Source organism: Mytilus edulis, chromosome 3 (assembly GCF_963676685.1).
Source record: "Mytilus edulis chromosome 3, xbMytEdul2.2, whole genome shotgun sequence".
Classification (NCBI taxonomy): Eukaryota; Metazoa; Mollusca; class Bivalvia; order Mytilida; family Mytilidae; genus Mytilus; species Mytilus edulis.
Genome location: NC_092346.1, coordinates 53,955,110 through 53,976,785, shown reverse-complemented (window position 1 = coordinate 53,976,785; position 21,676 = coordinate 53,955,110). Strand labels below are relative to the sequence as shown.

The 21,676-nt window shown below is 31.5% G+C and overlaps 1 protein-coding gene across 1 annotated transcript; it reads left to right on the top strand.

Annotated features, from left to right (window-relative positions):
- Positions 1 to 249: 249 nt before the first annotated feature.
- On the top strand, positions 250 to 20,687 carry LOC139516855 (sodium/potassium-transporting ATPase subunit beta-1-like). Its single transcript, XM_071307206.1, has 6 exons — positions 250 to 968; positions 16,039 to 16,179; positions 16,658 to 16,768; positions 17,755 to 17,948; positions 18,923 to 19,027; positions 20,408 to 20,687. Exons 1-6 carry the CDS (start codon positions 821 to 823, stop codon positions 20,645 to 20,647), a joined length of 939 nt encoding a protein of 312 aa, XP_071163307.1. The 5' UTR covers positions 250 to 820; the 3' UTR covers positions 20,648 to 20,687.
- Positions 20,688 to 21,676: the final 989 nt, after the last annotated feature.

The window sequence follows — 21,676 nt, the reverse complement described above, 5'->3', positions numbered from 1 at the left end:
TATTCATTTGTGCTTCATTTGAATATTTACTTTATCTAACTAATTTAATTTTGAACAATCATTCTATATTACTTTAACATCATACGACATAGTAAATATAAATACCTCAACTTGTATTGCATATTACTCAAATGCTATTGTTTTATTTGCAGCATAATAACAGTAAGTGAGGTCGTTATACATTTTGCTCAATAAGATCACTCGAGAAGATTTATTTGTGATAAAAGAGAGCGCAGAATCATTCGAGTTGCACACGTGTGATATGTATGTCACGTGACACATATAAGAGTTTGTTGGAGAAATATTGCGATATTTATATAAAATATTCAATACTTTAAACCGACGTCCGTAATGTTCAGACATTAATGCTTTTCAATTGCTTTAAGATTTGACATTCAGGACGTTTATGTCCATTCAAATATATAAATAAGGCTTACGACTATTGATTTGACATGTTTGAGCAATAGTAACACATGTGTCCAGCTGAGAAGGGAAAGTGCAAAAGTTTCCCGCACTAAAACATATTTGGACAAACTATATGAAAGGAATATACGTTTTTAATATCCATGAGTATAGTGTTTCAAAATATAAGATAAAATGAAAAAGAAATGATACTATTTAATCTTGAACCTAGTGAAACTTCCTTCTTTCTTCACAAATGAATAAATATATATATATATTGCAACATTTACCGACCGTAAAAGGTTTTATGCTGCTCCAGGATACAACCTACTTTAGTGAACTATTTGCAAGCTACACATGAGAAGTAACTTACTTTTTACTTTTTAATTGGAATTAGTCATCCGTACTTGCACGAAAAATGGCGTCGACGGTGAGCGGGAGTACAGCATTTACGTTTCAAGCAGATCCTGATACTGGAACTTTCAAACGTCGTTTTGGGGATGTATCAAATTTTTTCTTTGATTCAGAAAACGGAAAGGTTTTAGGCAAAACGTTCCAACAATGGTGTAAGTATTTTATCATTTTTTAATGAGATATCAATATTATTTACAGACATGAAAATGGCTGATTCATTTAAGGTTCTTGATCATTATAAACAAAATTGATATATGAAAATAACACTTTATAAATTTTAGTCGTGAAAAGCGCTTTCTTAAATAACTTCCATTATTTTCGCTGAAAACCAAGTATTTTAAAGCCTAGGATTCATAAGTACCGATACATGTGAAGAATGAAAACATAAAATTGTTGACTTTGGGTTTTTTTCTGAGTATCCTACATGAAACTGCACTGAGCAATAGTATATCAAATTGATTATTCCATAAATATTTTTAGTTGTTGTAGTTTATAAAAACAAGAAATATCCTGTAAATGCACTTTGATCTATTTTTTCAAATTTTGTTTTTCAAATTCAAGTGGGTTTTTTTTTAAGTTTTTTAAATCATGTTATTTAAAATTCGTTTGATCTGTTTGAGCTTTTGGTTTTGCCATTTAATAAGGATCTTTTCGTTTTCTAATTTTCCTCGAAGTTCGATATTTTTTTGATTTTACATTTTGGTATAGATAAGAAATTGTGTACATATGATAGTATCCCTTACATAAAAGTATGGTTATTCTATGTAGACCAAAGGCTGCTGAACGATGTTTAACAATAAAACAAATCCTTTCTACAGATTAACTCAAAAGTTTTCCTCAAGTAGAATGGTGAATAGCAGAGATAAAGCCAGTATGCTATTTAAAAGTAATTTCTATTGATCGGATAATGAAAACTGACATAAAAAGCCGTTTTATGGACTATCAAATTAAATATACGGTCAGCGGCCAAAGGTGGCAATAAATCGACATTTATGTTTGAATATATCCGTTCCTCTTTACATTCTAGTCACAAGCTTGCGTGCCTATGATTACCATTAAATTGCTTTTGGCGTGTAGATGTGCATGCTTACTACCTTTTACTTTTCTTCATTGGATAAATGTGACAAATATTCAAGCATCTAGCTTTTATGATTATATAACTTTGTAACTGGAATAAGTATTTTCTTATTAACATGTAATATTACAGTGTGTCATCCAATAACATACTTTATAATTTTAATCAAGACATATATCTAAGAGTTAGTGGCAATTTAAGAATATTTAAAAAAAAACTAATTTATTCAAATTTAATGAACCTTAAAATGAATTGTACTTGCCGGTTGGTTTCATGTAAATTCATCTCATTCTAGTTTGTCAAAATAAATATTGGTTTGGATATAATGATGTTTTTCTGAAAACAATTTAGTTTTGTATTTCATATTTTTTTCTTTTTCTAACTGTACGTTTGAAAAAGATTTCATATATTTTGTCTTTTTTTTATCTATATGTATTTGAAAAATTTGGAAAATTCCGAATTAATTTGAAAAGTAAACTAGACGTGCAAAAGAAGCTGTGCCGCTCACCTGATTTAAGGTAATTTTGAACAATGAAGATATTATAAGAAATATGAAGAAAAAAACAATTTTAAAAAAATGATATGACTAATACTATGATCACTATTGAGTCTTTCATGAATTTAATCAATTCGATATTAAAAATACTTGGAACTAGATTTTCAATAAAATATAGAATACACTTTTAGTATAAAACCCACTCTTCGTGAAATTCTAAAGACTTGTTTCTTTCAAAACACCATTAACGGGATCAAAGTAAGTTATGTAATAGTTATTTAACAATAAATTTGGTATAATAAAATTATGTAAGTTATATTGCACATCTTATGTGGTCAAATGGGTTAACTTATTGTCGAGCTGTGGAGTAGGCATATATCGTTTTGATTGGGTCATATATGTTTTAAACACATAGCGTCATCAATTTGCATGGAAAGATTATTTATCAAATATTTGTTATGAGTACATTAGGTTTTGCATATGCAATAACCTCAAAATTGCCCGGGGCAAAAAAGAGTATATTGATATTGTGCCCTGATTCCAAATGACGTGACGTCATTGCGTCCTTAACGACAACGGCGAACAATGACGGTGTTGTAATTGAACTTTTTTCTCCTCTCTGCAAAAGTTAAATATGTGATAAATAGATTATAACATGTCTTTTCCATATTGGCCCTGGTATCATCCCTCGACACATATCGGCCCTCGGCTAAAGCCTCGAGGCCGATATGGGAGTCTCGGGATGATACCAGGGCCAATATGGAAAAGGGCATGTTATAAGTATAGATTATAACATGGCCTTTTCCATATTGGCCCTGGTATCATCCCGAGACTCCCATATCGGCCTCGAGGCTTTAGTGTATTATAACATGGCCTTTAATAAAAATAATCATAAATAGTTTCTGAGAAAGTTTTCAGCAATAGCCATTTGTTGTTTTTGAGATACAGTACGACATGTAAAAACCCCTCCCCTTTTTTACAAAATGAAATTTTGAATCATCACCAAAAAGTATACAGATCTTAAATTTAATATAACAAAGAAGTGTGTAAAGTTTTTAGCAATAATCATAAATTGTTTTTGAGATACAGCGCGACATGTAAAAAAAACCTCCCCCTTTTTTACAAAATACTTAATAACACAAAAATGAAATTTTGAATCATCACCAAAAAGTATACAGATATTAAGATTAATATAACTAAGAAGTGTGTAAAGTTTTAAGCAATAATCAAGAATCGTTTTTGAGATACGGTGCGACATGTGAAAAAACACACCCCTGTTTTAGTTACAAAGTGCCGTAACTCAAAAAGTTTAAATCTTATTTTCACCAAAAAGTATACAGATCATTTGACCATCATAAGAAACAACTATATTAAGTTTCATGAATTTTGAATAAGTCGTTCTCAAGTTACGGTGCGACATGTTTACGCCGGACAGACAGACGGACTGACAGACGGACGGACACTGGACATTTGTATACCATAATACGTCCAGTCAAAATTTTGGCGGGCGTATAAAAAGGGGGAATTTTTGCCTACCATGAAATTGATGATACATTCATTAACGATGATATTCTTAGAAATGGTACAATTGATTGTAAGAAATTTTATGGCATTTCTCCAGTTACAACAACAGATGAACATGGAATAACCTCTTTTATGATATATTTCTTTGATGTTGATGACAAAACAGTAAAGGAGATCAATGTAGAGACCAAAGTTGTCAAACGATTGACAGGTACAGGAAGAGATGGAAGCGAAGATGGATGTCAAACGAATGCTCAATTTCAGCAACTTACTTCTATGTGTTAAGAGAAGAAAAAAACTGTTTTTGTATGTGATACTAGTACTGATGTTGGTCTGGTGAAAATGATAACCCCCGGCAGTAGTTTACTTAAGTATATAGAAAGCTCTTGTCAGCATTTGGGTTTACTAAAGACAAAAAGAAATTCTCAATAGATGATGCTATTTCAAGACTAGCTGACATTGATGACTTTCTTTGTCTTTCTGACATTGAGATCAAAACAATGACATCAGAAAAACATGCTCTTCAAGGTCCAGATGGTGCAAATTCAATGCAGACAAAACATGACATTTCACAGTTAATCACTGCTTTGAAAAGTCTTAGAGATGTTGTGAATGAAACAGAACCTTTATTTCAGGCAAAATTCTCGCTGAAAATTAAGTACATCCACAACCATTGTTGAAAATCTTTTCTCTGAGATGAGAGCAATCGACGACACACCACTTATATGCTAATGATAAAATTCGCTCGTAGATTTTCAAATTGTATTCGAGAACTATTTAAAGGAATCACACAGATGTGCTTCTTGTATTATACTAGTGAGTATTCACATTATGAAAAATTTTCAAGTTAATGCTTGAATTATCATTCTCTGGAGAAATATCTCAGCCTACAGAAGTAAAACTTCCAGACACAAAAATAAATGCAATGAGAGAATGGAAAGTAGAAAATGGACAGTGTGTTCGCCAGTTAACGGTAAGAAACATGAACACTAAAGACCACCCAGGAACTCTTCCTTTGAATTGTTATTTAAGGAAACTTCCAGATGTTCATGAGCTAGATTTTTCAAAATTAAAAGAAACTGTATGCACTACAGTTGATATCCAGGAAACCAGAAATGTAATCTATAGCAAGGGGTCAACAGTATGTGTTTCTAAACGTGATATCAACGGTCTACCATCTAGTCCTTTTTACATTGTCATCACATCAGATTGCTATAAAATGCCTGATGATGCCAAATTTGTTTCGGGAAAGTGGTTTGCTCAGGACAAAATCCACCCTCTTGATTTCGTTGAGTGTACTACAGAAACATCAGAAACATTTATAGTAGAGAGTGTTATTGAAATTATACTATTAGATGACTTTCAAGCTGAAGACGATGTAATAGTATTTTTTGAAGATTCCTATTATGCATGCATGACAAAAATGTGTATAGGATCAGATATGAATGATATCACATTACAAGAAGAGGTGGGGTTGGATTTCGAGGAGGAATCTGCAACCAATGTTGCCCGTTTACCCATGAGAGGAAAGAGGAAGCGAAAATAATTATAGATCAATTATATATATTGGTTATTCCAGAGACATGTAGATTAAAATTTAAAGGTCTCTGATTAATTCTGAATGATTAACTTTTCTCTGTGAAATAGCCCACATCCTTACTACAACGCATACAACATGTATTTACGAATGTTGTATACAAAATTGGTTTGGGAATGAATTAATGATTTCTTGGGATATTTCAAAATAGTTTTAGGGATATGGGATATTTGTAGAAAAGTATATATTGGGATATTAGGGGTAAACATTACAGGGATATGGGATATTAGGACAAAAACTTAATGGGATATGGGATATTGATACACCCCCTATACAAGCTTCAGATATAAGAGCTCGGCATATTGTATTTATATAAATGGAATTTGTTGATTTTGTCGTTTGGATGCTGTTCCATTATCGTATAAACCAATTTTCCTTTTATTAATTGTTTAGCTACGTGTAGTACAAAGTACAAATCGGTAACTTATTAGAAATCATCTTTATGTACGTTTCGGCAACAAGGTTGGTCGACAAGTTGAAGGTATTTAAAAGCAGACTTGTTTATGTACTGTTATTAAATACTGTTTATTACCAAACACATCAAAGACCCTTTTAAATTGCATTTAATTGTAAAATTCAACAACATTTACCGTTATCTTGATTGTATATTTTCGTTAAAAGATCAAGTTTTCTAAATAGACTGCCGAAATTTGCACAAGGAACTTACTTTAAATACATCAAATGTAAACGGTAATAAAATAACTATCCTTCCCTTGATTTAGATAGTTCAGTTTTGCACAGATATTCCACACTAAAATTAGTAAATTATTATTTCAGAGATTCGTTACCACAAATTACTAAATTCTTCCATAGATATAGATTGGTTTTGAAGTTTTGGGCATATTTTTCAAACGGGATAGCAAATCTTCATTTTTATGGAGATGTTGTATACCGTGCCCGAAAATTTATAAACGATCCTGGTAAACTTATCGACCCTTCAAATAAACTTATTCTAAAAGGTTACCAATTCATTACTGTAATTAGATCTTTGAATATTATTTTTATTGGTATTGATATTGATTTTTTATCAGTAAATTAAAAGTAAACTAAACAATATCGTTTCATGCATATACACTTTCATGGATCTACAATCTGTCAATACCTGTATATTGACATTGCACCAGTGTTTATGACGACTTTTCACTAACTCCTACTCAGACTATGTAAAATGTAACCCTTGTCTGAGCAGAAAGTCGATGAACCAGGGTTATGTAAAAGAACGGCTCGCACTTTTTCTAAAAAAGTTCATCGGAAGGAAGCAAGATCTAGTTGATAAATATTCCGTTTCTACTTCTCACAAATGACATTATGGTCTTGAAGTATAGATTCTGGGTACTGAATTAGTTTATCATCTTAACACTTTCAGTGCCAAGACCAAAATTCAAATTTGCCAGGACGTTACAGTATTCTTTTATGTGTCTTAATGAATACAACTTTTACTGTTTAGTCTATTGGATACAAATGGTATGGCTCTGTACTTATACATCCCGCCATTGAGTTATCGTTCTATGATATTTTTTGTATTCTTGTCTTTCATTTTTGCTAATGCGTTTTGCCTATATGCTTTTTGTGTTTATTTGATACATATGACGTGGCTGTGTACTTATACATCTCCTCATTGTGTTATTGTGTTATGATAAATTGTTGTATTCTTTTCTTTAATTTTTGCTTATGTATTTTGTCTATATGCCTCTTTGTGTTTCTTTGTTACATATTTGTTTGTTTTTATAGTGACTAACATTATAACACTATGATGACTGCTGTACCCTATATTTTTGGCATTTTTACCAATTATGTCTATTTGATTTGTTAAAACATCGTTGTCAATGTAATGGAATTTTGAAGCTACTGTCATACAAGTTAGAGGTTAAGCAAGCTTTAAAACCAGGTTTAATCCACCAGTATCTACATAAAATAATGCCTGTACCAAGTCAGGAATATGACAGTTGTTATCCATTCGTTCGATGTGTTTGAGCTTTTGATATTGGCTTTTGATTAGGGACTTTGCCTTTTGAATTTTCCTCGGAGTTCAGTATTGTTGTGATTTTACTTTTTACATTAGATGTTGGATGTGTACTGATTGATAATTTAGTCTTAGATGCATGATTATTTTATTAGTTGTTAATGACTTTGAACAAGCAGTCAGTAACTGTGAGTACTCGCAGATCTATACTTAATGTAGTTTTTGTTACTGGGTTGTACAAGTACCCGGCATCATCCACTCTGAGATTTCGTTAGATGTATTTCTTTTGGTATCCATCTGATGAGTTAAGCAACTGATTTTTATAGTTCGTTCTTATCTTTTACTGTAATACCACTGTCTCATATTAGAGGAAGTGTTGAGGGTCCTGATAGCATGTATTACCCCGCACATTATGTATGTATGTGCCTGTCCCAAGTCAGGAGTGATTCAGTGGTTGTCGTTTGTTGCTGTGATACACATTTGATTTTCGTTTATTTTTCTTGTTCATTAATTAAGCCGTTATTTTTCTCGTTTGAATCTTTTTAAATTTGTCATTTCGAGGCCTGTTATAACTGACTATACGGTATGAATCTTGCTCATTGTTGAAGGCCTATAGTTGTTTTAAACATCAATTCTCTGTGTGCATCAACCAACTGCTGGCCACATAAAAAAAATAATGTGATAGAAAAACTACCTCTAACAACAACGTTAGTTGCATTATTCATAAAAATCAGATTAAAATCTTAATCATCCCAGTCCTTATTGTCGGTTGCTAAGGAACATAATTTTCTTTATCAACCAAGGAAAAATTTACCTCAAACTGACCAAATTTCAATTATGAACAGCTCATTTATTATGTCAGATAGCTCAGATAGTTTACCATTAAATGAACAACAGAATATGCTTTATAAAGATATATTTATTAAAGTAAATCATATACGGTGAAATACAGTATAGAATGTCAGAGCTAATAGCTATTTTAGGTACTGTGGATCTTAACCAAAAAGAGTCAAATTCGACCAAATTTGGTCCCTAAAATATTTTTTTTTGCAGAAATAAAGCCAAAACATGACTCACTACACTTAAAGATTAGGTATTTAGCTAATCATTAATGAAAAAATATCTCTGGGTAAACATATTTTAAATCAATGGCGGATAATTCAAATTGGCTCATATTAGGGGTGTAATTGTTCATGTAGGTCAATTTTTTATATGTTTGCTATCATACCAGACAATTTCCACCATATAAATCAACTAACATGTTATATTTATGTTGGTATTTGTTGAATATGTTTGTTCAAATGACTGACCTATGGTTGACAAAAAAACCTTAATGCAAACCTTAAAAAAAAAATAGAAATAGAGAGGCACTTGGGTTTTATGTTAAAAATTGGGGATTTTGAGAATCAATTTATTTTACAGGGTTTACTTTGAGTAATTAAATAAAAACTGAACATATAACTTGGTAATTTTTAAAGTATATACTACATCTTTGTTGAAAAACCGTAATTTTGGAATGAAGTGTACTTTAGGCAGATGCTAATTTTAATAAGTATCACTTTTTCTTTGTTGTGATACTATGATATTGTTTCAGAACTAGCGTTTCTAAAGAGCCTATGTCGCTCACCTTGGTCTATGTGAATATTAAACAAAGGAAGCAGATTGATTCATGACAAAATTGTGTTTTGGTGATGGCAAGACAAGACAAAATATTTTATTTCCTCAGACACAAACGTATAAAAGAGGTCAAAACATAATAAAGTATACATATAAATCGATGGTGGTGTGTTTGTACATCTTACTTTACTAAACATTCTTACTGCTTACAGTTATCTCTATCTATAATGAACTTGGCCCAGTTAGTTTCAGTGGAAAATGTTAGTAAAAATTTACAAATTTTATGAAAATTGTTAAAAAATGACTATAAAGGACAATAACTCCTTAGGGGGTCAATTGGTCATTTTGACTTGTTTTAGGTCTTACTTTGCTATACATTATTGCTGTTTACAGTTTATCTCTATTTATAATAATATTCAAGATAATAACCAAAAACAGCAAAATTACCTTAAAATTACGAATTCAGGGGCACCAACCCAACAACGGGTTGTCCGATTCATCTGAAAACTTCAGGGCAGATAGATCTTGACCTGATAAACAATTTTCCCCCATTGTCAGATTTGCTCTAAATTCTTTGGTTTTTGTGTTATGAGCCAAAAACTGCATGTTTTATTTTCCGCCATGGCGGCCATCTTGGTTGGTTGGCCGGGTTACCGGACACATTTTTAAACTAGATACCCCAATGATGATTGTTGCCAAGTTTGGTTTAGTTTGGCCAAGTAGTTTCAGAGGAGAAGATTTTGTAAAAGTTAACGACGACGGACGAAGATTTTCAAAAAGGGGAAATAACTCATTTTTCGAAATTACATCCAAAATAGTTTGAGCATGAAATTTTCAATTGCTGGAAATGTTTTATGATATATTTACCCTTAATACATCTAAAAATAGTTTTTTTCATAAGAAAGGACTATTTTATCATGAAAATATTCATATGAAAAATATTTATTTACAAATAGAACCTAAAAAAGGGGAATTTCAGGGTAAATTACAATGACTAGTATTCCTCTTTTGGCAACTTTCTGCAACATTTACCAAAGAAATTTTTTGCAGCATTTTCTTGACAAAACATCCTTAATTTTATATTTGATAGTCCTTTATGTGAGGATTTCTGCGTTTTCGGTAAAATCAGATGTAAAAAATGACAAAAATCGGGAAAAATCATGCCGATTTTTGTGTTAGGTGGACCCCTTTTGTACCAAAAAACTGTTTTTATTCCAAAAAATTTGTCAGTCAGCAGTTTAAATGATTCAATTGTTCTCTTATACCCATGAAAATAACAAAAAATGTTATGCTTTATCTCATTTTTACCATAAAATACGATGTTAGCCATTTCTCCTTGCTATACTACTATATACATATGATGTCATGTTGTTTCCATGGCAACCATACTATACAGATTTTTTGTATTGATTTTTTTTTAATTTGAATGTTAGTTTGTACCATTTTACCTTAAAAAAAAGTAATCGAAAAAAAATAATCTGGCCAAAAAATTTTCATATTTGGTCTATTATTACAGAGAATTGATGTTTAAAATGTCTGTGTCATTTGGTCTCTTATGGAGAGTTCTCTTGTTAGGAATCGTACCAAATCTTCTTTTTTATAATAACTTTTATAAAGATTTGTTGTGTATACAGTGCATTTATATTTTTCAAAATGTAGAGGTTGAATAAATAAAGACAGGTGTACCAACAGTTATAAGAAATAGATAAACGGAGAAACGTTACAGTTTCCTTATTTATCTATTAATACCCGGATTTTCCAATGTATTCAACGATCCATTTCTGTATCATGCTGCAAATGAACGAAATCGATAGAATTGCATTATAAATTTTCTTGTTTAGGTACATTCATAAAATATGATTCGCATTAGATTCAGTCCAAAAATAGTACTTACCAGGATTTTATATTTGAAAACAAATCTGAAAGATTGTTTCGAGAATTAATTTCGAATTAACATTGTTAAAAATATATCAAAAACTTCCCACAGTTTTAGGAAAGAGTCCATTTGCCGTCCCTAAAAATAAAATCGTCAAAGACTGGCTAACTATTATATTTATGTAAAATGACTCGAGTTGATATTTTAAGCGACACCGAATTATCATTCGTTACTTAAATTAAGTATAACAAAAATATGTAGTGATATTGATCTACATTTATTATCCATTCTATACACAGGTATATCTTTCATCAATCTGCTGGTTTCATTTTGTTGTTGTTTATTTCATATTAGGTCTTCCATTGATGTAAACGTAATTATGTATTATTCGTTCATTTATAATTACAAATGTTTTATCCTGATATGATATGATAACGCCCACAGACACCATCATATTTGTTCCTACTCCTGTTTTAGAGTTACGCTCCTATTAAAAAATAACCAATATGATTCAACTGGTGTGCATATGTTTGAGTTAACCAGATGCAGATTTAGATGGATAAGGTGGCCCGGGTCTCCCTTATGAAGCTTATATGGTAAATGTACATACTTTTTATCACTCCAAATGTTGGCTTGACAGGGTCCCCTATTTCAAAATCCACACCTGTTCATGATTTTTTGGAGAAGACAAGATGGAGATTTTCTAAGGATTCTGATAGTGTTGATAAGATATCGATGTATCCGGATTTTCACCATTTGAGTTTCGTTCACAACTGATAAGATATAAATTTTCGAAAAGTGCATATGTTGCATCAATTGGTATTGTGACAGAACGAGATCTTCCCCGAGAACGATTTCAGCGATACCGTCTGTGTTTGGCGTTAAATGTGAAATAACAAAAATACCTAACTCCAAGGAAAATTCAAAACGGAAAGTCTTTTATCAAAAATCTAAATCAAAAGCTGAAACACATCAAACGAATGGAAATTAACTGTCATATTCCTGACTTGGTACAGGTATTTCCTTATGTGGAAAATTGTGGTATAAACTCGTTTTAGCTCACCTGGCCAAGTGAGCTTTTCTCATCACTTGGCGTCCGGCGTCCGTAAACTTTACAAAAAAACTTCTTCTCCTCTGAAACTATTGGACCTATTTTAACCAAACTTGGCCACAATCATTATTGAGGTATCTAGTTTTAAAAATGTGTTCGGAGACCCCTGCAACCAACCAAGATGGCCGCCATGGCTAAAAATAGAACATAGGGGTAAAATGTAGATTTTGTCTTATATCTCTGAAACCATAGCCTTTAGAGCAAATCCGACATGGGTTTAAATTGTGTATTAGGTCAAGATCTATCTGCCCTGAAATCTGACAACCCGTTGTTGGGTTGCTGTCCCCAAAAAAGTTATTTTAAGAATATTTTGCAGTTTTTGGTTATTATTTTGTATTTTTTTATTGATAGAGATAAGCTGTAAACAGCAATTATGTTCAACAAAGTAGGACCTAAAAATAAGTCAACATGCCCAAAATTGTCAGTTGACCCCTTAAGGAGTAATTCTTTATAGTCAATTTTTTAACAATTTTTCTAAAATTTAGTAATCTTTTTAAAAATCTTCTCCTCTGAAACTACTTAGACAAATTTAACATAGCTGGGCCACAATCATCATTGGGGTATCTAGTTCTAAAAATGCGTCCGATTACCCTGCTCACCAACCAAGATGCCAACATGGCTAAAAATAGAACATAGGGGTAAAATGCAGCTTTTTGCTAATATCTCTGAAACCAAAGCATTTAGAGCCAATTTGACAGTACATGTAGAATAATTGTCCATTAATTCAAGATCTAACTGTCCTGAAAATTTAGACAAATCAGGCTGCTCCTGAATTGGTAATTTTAAGAAAAATTTGCAGTTTTTAGCTCACCTGGCCTAAAAGGCCATGTGAGCTTTTCTCATCACTTGGCGTCCGTCGTCGTCGTCGTCGACGTCGTCGTCTGTCGTCGTTAACAATTTTTCAAACATCTTCTCCTCTGAAACTACTGAATGGATTTGAATGAAACTTAGCATGATTGTTCCTTAGATTATCTTGCACAAAGTGTGTGCTTCGATTTTTGATCCGTCAAAAAACATGGCCGCCGTTACTTAAAATAGAACATAGGGGTCAAATGCAGTTTTTGGCTTATATCTCAAAAACGAAAGCATTTAGAGCAAATCTGACATGGGGTAAAAATGTTCATTAGGTCAAGATCTAGCAGCCCTGAAATTTTCAGATGAATCAAACAAACCATTGTTGGGTTGCTGCCACTTAATTGGTAATTTTAAGGAAATTTTGCAGTTTTTGGTCATTATCTTGAATATTATTATAGATAAAGATAAACTGTAAACACAAAAATGATCAGCAAAGTAAGATCTACAAATAAGTTAATATGACCAAAATTGTCAATTGACCCCTTAAGGGGTTATTGTCCTTTAATGACAATTTTTCACAATTTGTTCATCACATTTGCTAACTTTAAAAAATCTTCTCCTCTGAAACTACTGAATGGATTTGGATGAAACTTAGCATGATTGTTCCTTAGATTATCCTGCACAAAGTGTGTGCTTCGATTTTTGATCCGTCAAAAAACATGGCCGCTGTTACTTAAAATAGAACATAGGGGTCAAATGCAGTTTTTGGCTTATATCTCAAAAACGAAAGCATTTAGAGCAAATCTGACATGGGGTAAAAATGTTCATTAGGTCAAGATCTGGCAGCCCTGAAATTTTCAGATGAATCAAACAATTCATTGTTGGGTTGCTGCCACTTAATTGGTAATTTTAAGGAAATTTTGCAGTTTTTGGTCATTATCTTGAATATTATTATAGATAAAGATAAACTGTAAACAGCAAAAATGATCAGCAAAGTAAGATCTACAAATACGTTAATATGACCAAAATTGTCTATTGACCCCTTAAGGGGTTATTGTCCTTTAATGACAATTTTTCACAATTTGTTCATCATATTTGCTAACTTTAAAAAATCTTCTCCTCTAAAACTACTAAACCAAATTCAACCAAACTTCAACTGAATGATCAGTAGTGTTATCAAATAAAGTTTGTGCTTTATTTTTTATTTCGTCAAAAAACATGGCCGTCATGGCTAAAAATAGAACACAGGGTAAAATGCAGTTTTTGGCCTATATCTCAAAAACTCCAGCATTTAGAGCAAATAAGACAAGAAGTTAAAGTATTTATTAGGTCAAGGTCTACCTGTCCTGAAATTTTCAGCCGAATTGGGTAACTGGTTTTTCAGGTATAATGCCCCTGAATTGATGATTTTAAAGAAATTTTGCAGTTTTTGGTTATTATCTTGAATATTATTATAGATACTGATAAACTATTAATAGCAAAAATGTTAAGCAAAGTAAGATCTACAAATAAGTCAATTTGACCAAAATTGTCAATTGACCCCTTAAGGAGTTATTGCCCTTTAAAGACTTTTTTCACAATTTGTTCATCATATTGACTTACTTTAAAAAATCTTCTCCTTTGAAACTGCTGTATCAATTTCAGCCAAACTCAGGCTAAATGAGTTTCAGAGTATCTAGTATAAATTTTATATTTCATTTCCTTGTATGTCAGAAACATAGCTCCTATGGCTAAAATAGAACATAGGAGAAAATGATTTTTTTTTTGCTTTTGAAGAAAATAGGACGATTCAAAGAACATTTAAATAAATTGAAAAGCCAAAATAATCATTAATGAGAGATTTAACCAAAAAAATTAAGGTGAGCGATTCGGGCTCTTGAGAGCCTCTTGTTTGTTATTATCTTCAATATTATCTTAAATAGAGATAAACTGAAACAGCAATTAGTATAGCAAAGTAAGATCTACAAATAAGTCAACCTAACCAAAACAGTCAATTGACCCCTGGAGGAGTTATTGCACTTAATAGTAGATGTTAAAACAATTTAGTAAATTATGTAAATTTTTGTAAACTTTTACAAAATGTATCACCAAAACACAATTTTATCATGAATTCTATTCGCATCTTTAATTTGTGTCCTTTGTTTAATATGCTGCTTGCAAAAAGACCGAGGTGAGCGACACAGGCTCTTTGTGGCCTCTAGTTATAACTTGTTAAAACTCTAACTTGTAGGATAGTATATAATTTCATTATACAGGCAACAATGTGTAAGCAAAACACAAAGGCATTATAGATAAAAGTGTCAAAAATAGGGGCACATCAGTCAGCAATGTGTTATAAAATTAAACACTATAAAACTATTTTAACTAAGAAAACAAAATGGTATATAAACACTCTATTGACAAATTACATATAAATATTACAGCCATAAGAAACCTCAAAATAAAAAATAATAATGCATATGTTTTTTATAACTCAATGGATAGTTTTCAATATAAAACTTACATATGTACATATACTTTTTTCTGAAGAAAATTCTATAATTTGTTTATATTTAGAAGAAGTTTACTTTATTCCCAGACATATTTTCCGTATGCAAAGTGACCTCAGGGTGACCCATTTCGTAAAAATCCGGTGAACGCAATACACATGGATGTCCTTAAAATAAACTATTTTCTGATTGTACATGTTATACACGTGTTCAATATCCATGTTTTTTGTTAATTGTTGACAAACAGGTGACAATCGTTAAACTTCGGCTTCAAAACACGAACTTTAATTACCTGCCATATTTTCACAACACTGACCGATTGCAAAAAAAAAATTGACGATTATACAAAATTTATGCGAAAAAAATGATAAAATCGTGCACAAAAGAAGAATTGAAACAACATTATTTTTCACCGGTCACTCGTTTCATATGACTTTAAAATGAAAGATTACCATAGCATGACAACACAATGGTGGGAAATCTGAGCCACGCCACAAGTATCATCACAAAAAAAAAACTAAGTAAAGGTTAAAAATATACAAAGACAAAAAAAGAGAAATAACCCGTAACACTCGGTCCTTTATAGTTCACTATTGATTGTGTTTACATTTGTTGATATATTGAATACCAGCATAAGTTACATATCAAATATCCTATATATACTCGTGTTATTTTTCAGTATTTGGTGCTCTTTTCTACATCGCCTTCTACTGTTGTATTGTTGCTTTAATGTTAGCGTGTGGTGCTGTCGTATACCAAACATTAGACTGGAACATGCCTCGACTAACAGCACAAAATAGTATTCTACAGCTGAGTCCTTGTAAGCTTTTATTAAAGTTAACGGATGAATTATTGTCGTAAGCTTAACATACTGTACCATCTTTGCTTTATGTTAGTTTTGTAGCTGAAAGCTTAAAGGTGGTGTCGTTTATTGTAAGAACTTGAAAACTTTCGTCATTTTCGTCATAACCATTCTTTGTCTCCTTCCAAAATGTTTCTTTAAAATTGCCATGCAATTTACTTGTTTCTATCGGATGCATTATTAGTTTTCAATGAAAAGAAAGAATGTTTCCATTAAAACAAATCTAGCCATCCCATTAAAAAGATGGAAAAAGAAAAGAAAAAACATAAAACATCTAGCTTTTACTACTGAATATGAAGTTATTATCTTTAACGATTGCTAAATAAAGTGTTATAGTAAACTTCTACACTTACTTCATTTATCAATAGAAATTATTCGATCTCGTCTTGAATATTTTTTTGTTTTCATACATTTCCAACATTTTTTTTGAAACCAGCGTTGGGATTCCGTCCGTTACCTGACTCGAGCACAACTCTAATACGATTTATCAAGGGAAATAAAAGACAATATTCAATTCTCCAAGACAACCTTGAGGCATATCTACTATGTAAGTATATACTGAACCTTTTATATCTTACTTTACGGTAATAGTTTTACTCGTTGTTAAAGGCCGTATGGTGATCTACAGTTTATATCCACGTCTTTGGTATCAGGTTGATAGTTGTTCATATGGCAATCATACCATATGTCTCTGTATTTTAGTGCATTCATTTAGGCATGAAAGTTTGAAAAGTAATAGGTTATACCATATATGCTTATAATCTCAGTTTATATCGAAAGTAGATACTAGTACTCAAAATCCACATGCAAAACTGGTAAGCATTGTAATATGTCAAAAACTATCAACATCTTATTCGTTTAAAACTTTAAATGGTAATTTATAAAGAGGAAGAGGAACAATACAAGGCAAAAATAATGTATACAAGTATTCTATGCTTCCGTATTTTATTAATTTTTTTTTATTTATTTATTCAACATTTGGTTAACTTAACCTAGAGATTTCCATTATTTTGTCATTTGTTTACTAAACATATGACAGATCCAACGATAGGGATCAAAACCGAGAAGGGAAGCTGAAAAATACTGAACTCAGAGGAAAATTCAAAACGAAAAGTCCCTAATCAAATGGCAAAATCATAAGCTCAAACACATCAAACGAATGTGTAACAACTGTCATATTGCTGACTTGGTATAGGCATTTTTTGTGTTGAAAATAATGGAATAAACCTGGTTTTCAATTGAATTCCATCTAATATATATAAATATCGCCAAATTCCGGAAAACAATGCCTTGGTATTGCGAACTCAAAAAGGGCAAACATTCCTGGGATGCATGCTGCACAATTGGTATTACCTATCCCAGTAAATATGAATATTAATCAGGATATAGTATCTTTTACTGAAGTCAATATTGAAGGAAAAAATAATGGAAAAAATAAAAATAAACAAAATATGATTAATAAATGAATTTAAAAAATAAATAAATAAAATAAATAAATAAATAATAGTCGTTATCACTCTTCATTATTTCAAGTTTACGAAAACCAAAATCAGGTAACAGATACAGGAGCCATGGTAGATTGTAAAACGTACAACAAAAGACGACCACAATTAGAATGGGACAAAGCATGTAGGTTTGAGCTTCAAGATCTGGGAAAGAAATGTATCAAGCAGCAAGACTTTGGAATGAGATATGGCCAACCTTGCGTTTTATTAAAATTAAACAGGGTAGGCATATACTTTTAAATATCGTGTATCATATTTATTACATTTAACAAAGAATGTGTTATTTGAAAGGGCATTGATTATCTTTCTTCTACTATGCATGTCTGGTTTAATCCCAATGTTTGAAAATATTAATTTTTATTCAGTAGTGTGGATAGATTTTACTTGTGATAGCATTTACTCATTAGTCTAGTTTACCTGTACCTGTATCAGTTAAGGTAAATAGTTAACACAAGGAATTTTTTTTAATAAATTTTAAAGAATAAATGAAAAGGATAAATCCAATATGACCAAAGACCAAAAGAAGTATACATTTGATGTAGTACTAAAAAGTTACTTCAATTTTTAATAATTATGTTAATGGTTGTAAATAATAACTGAATTCTGTTAACTATTAGTAGATTTGCTAAGTCAGCGGCTCAGGGTCTCGAAATCCTGAAGTTTTTTGCATCTCTTTTTTTTTTATTCCACTAATCGAGATTTAAAAGGGGACGTTGAAGTACTACAAAAACGTGTTTTACGCCGTCATGTATTGATACGTCTGTCCATAGACAAGATGTATGGCAGTGGTCTCCTTTAGCATTATCTTGATATTACAAAGTATTTGCTTTTCAAAGAATGTGGTGTTTCGTTGTCTTTTATTGGGTTAATTTGCTACTAATCCCTTTCCTGACAAATATAAAGCTAGGTATTTTGTTTAGTGACCAGCAGAAGCCCGCTTCTTGTGCTGGATTTTCTCGCTGTGTCGAAGTCTTCGACTGTTTTCTGCTCTTTGGTCGGGTTGTTGTCTCTTTGACACATTCCCCCGTTGATTTCCATTCTCAATTTCGTATATTGGATAGACATATACATGGTGATATCTAGATCGGTTTTAGTTTGTATACCACATTTCGCATTTTAAACATATTAATGATTGTTTTTGTTATGGATGTAGATTTCAGTAAGCCATAGTAAGACACAGTTATCTTATTTGACAGGTGTTTGATTGGCACCCAGAAAATTATCATAACGACAGTGATATTCCCTCAGAAATAAAAGACACGTATTTACCTTACTATGTTCATCTAAAATGCTTTGGGGTGGTAAGTATATTTCTATAGGCATAATAATCTGTTTTTTTCTTGTCACTTGAAAAATTCTGGACAAGACTGGATATTTACGAAACTTTTCAAACTAAAAAATAATTCCAGATAGCTAGTGAAATGAACTATTTGCATGAAATTATTTTTGGTATTGTGTATTTTTTTTTAAGTATAACTAAAATATTAATCTCTGATTTCGTTATACTATAGATGAGTTATTTAACGAAATCAGATATCTATATTTTAATTAGATTGTATTTTTTTCTCTATACCAATTGTTAAATAGTTACAAATATAGTAGTGACACTTTATTTGAAATGTACATATATATAATTATAGTATCTAAAACAGATCAATGTTTACAAATACCTTCAACAAGAATAGAAAGTTGTAAAAGACTTGGTGAAAAATATTTGATAATAAATAAAAATGATAGCTACATTGTAATTGGGTAAACTGATGGCTGTTTTTCATACTGTCACTCGAATAAAATAATAATAAAAAAAACACTCCGAACAGGTTCCTTAAAGTTTTGTTTCGAGTATTTAAAATCTTTTCTCAAGTTATCATTCTCATATAATGCCGTCGGTGTTGTTAGATTTACAACACTACAATAGAAGGCAGGATAAAAGATACCAAACAGCTCTTTTGTTAAAAAGTTTTAAAAAAATCTCCGAGATTTGTTGTACATTTGAGTTTCAGTTTTTCCAAAACAGTTTAGTATGTATTAGAATTTTCAAGTGAAACTGTTTTTATAATCTCTTTTCGATTGGTTTTTATAGTTTGTTCTCTAAATATGTTGTACTGCAACAACACTGTGAGTGTCCAATGTTAGAGGCAGCGCTGTGCGCTCAAAAACATGTTTTACCCCTCCACATTCTTCAGTGTGCCTGTCCCAAATCAGGAGCCTATAATTCAGAAGTTGCCACATTTGTTTTTGGTAAAAAAATTATTATAAAGTAGAGTTGAATTGTTTCAACATTTTTATGTCATGTCCTTTTTTCGACGACTATACATTATAGATTTTTCTAATTGTTTAAGCCTGAGGTCGTACGGTTGCCAATAGCCTACATCCATTTCAATTGAACTTTGGTGGATAGTTCGTCTCCACATCTTCTTATTCTAATTTGGAAGTGACGATGGTTTAGTTTTTTTTAATGACAAATACATACAGCAAATGTTTTCACTTTCAGAAATTTTCTAATGAAAGACAATTTATTAAACTAAAATAAATAGAATTATGCAATTGAAACAACTAGGAATTTCAGTCGTTGGACGATGTATAGCTTGCCATAAATTACAAAAATAATGTCAAGCTAGAAATGTAAAGCTTAAATCCTGTGTGCTGTATTCTTTCGCAATTTGTATTATTTATTGCAGACCCCGGCTGACGAAGACAACATGGATAGAATAGAATATTACCCTGCAGGTGGTTTCCATTTCAAATATTTTCCGTTTCGGAATCAGCAGGGATACAGATCACCATTGGTGTTTGTCCGCTTTCCTAGTATGTCAATGCACGTTCTTGTCATGATAGAATGTAGAGCTTATGCAAAAAACATTCGACAAAATAGTGTAGAGAGAGCTGGAACTGTCAGATTTGAATTGCTTGTGGATTGATCTTGTACGAATTTATATTAAAATGTTTTTAAAATCTAAACGACCTTGATTAAAAACTGCAGGATACGTTCAAGGACACAAAATTAACGGGTACTGTCTAGTGAATATGTTGCTAAAAATCACTTCAGTTACTTGTAAAATAGTTTAAAAACAAGAATGTGTCCATAGTACACGGATGCCCCACTCGCACTATCATTTTCTATGTTTAATGGACCGTGAAATTGGGGTAAAAACTCTAATTTGACATTAGAGTTAGAAAGATCGTATCATAGGGAACATGTATACTAAGTTTCAAGTTGATTAGACTTCAATTCATCAAAAACTACCTTGACCACAAACTTTAACCCGAAGCGGGACAGACGATTAAACGGACGGACGGACGCACAGACCAGAAATCACAATGCTCCTCTACTATGGTAGGTGGGGGCATAAAAACCCGTATTTAAACAATACAACATGTACAATAAAACAGATAAACATATTCAATATGCGTTTAATTTTGCAATTGTATTGGTTGAAATCAATAGTAGGAGTGGATTAAAAAAATTAATCAGTAGTAAGAAAAGGTTACCATGATAAAAAAAAATTAGGTACCAATTTTGGATAAAAAATCCTAAGTAAACTATTAAATAAACAGGTGCAAATCTTTAATATATGTGAAATCTTTCTGTGACTTTTCAAATAAGGGAGCTACCATTTGATTTTTATGGGGGGGCTAGGATGAAATTTGAAAAAAATAGGCAGGACAGGAGTTTTGAGTAAAAAAAAAGGCAGGATGAGACACTTTGCAAAAAAAAAAGGCAGGATGACAATTTAGGTAAAAAAAGTCAGGATAAACTTATAAAAAAAAAGGCAGGACCGAATAGAGTGAAAAATAAAAAGGCAGGACAGAGATTACAACTAAAAAAAAATGCAGGACAAAATTTTTCATCCTAGCCCCCCCATAAAAATCAAATGGTAGCTCCCTAACAAGTATAAAGCCTTAACCAGGGAATAGATTATTACCAAAATTACTAAGTTTCTAAATAT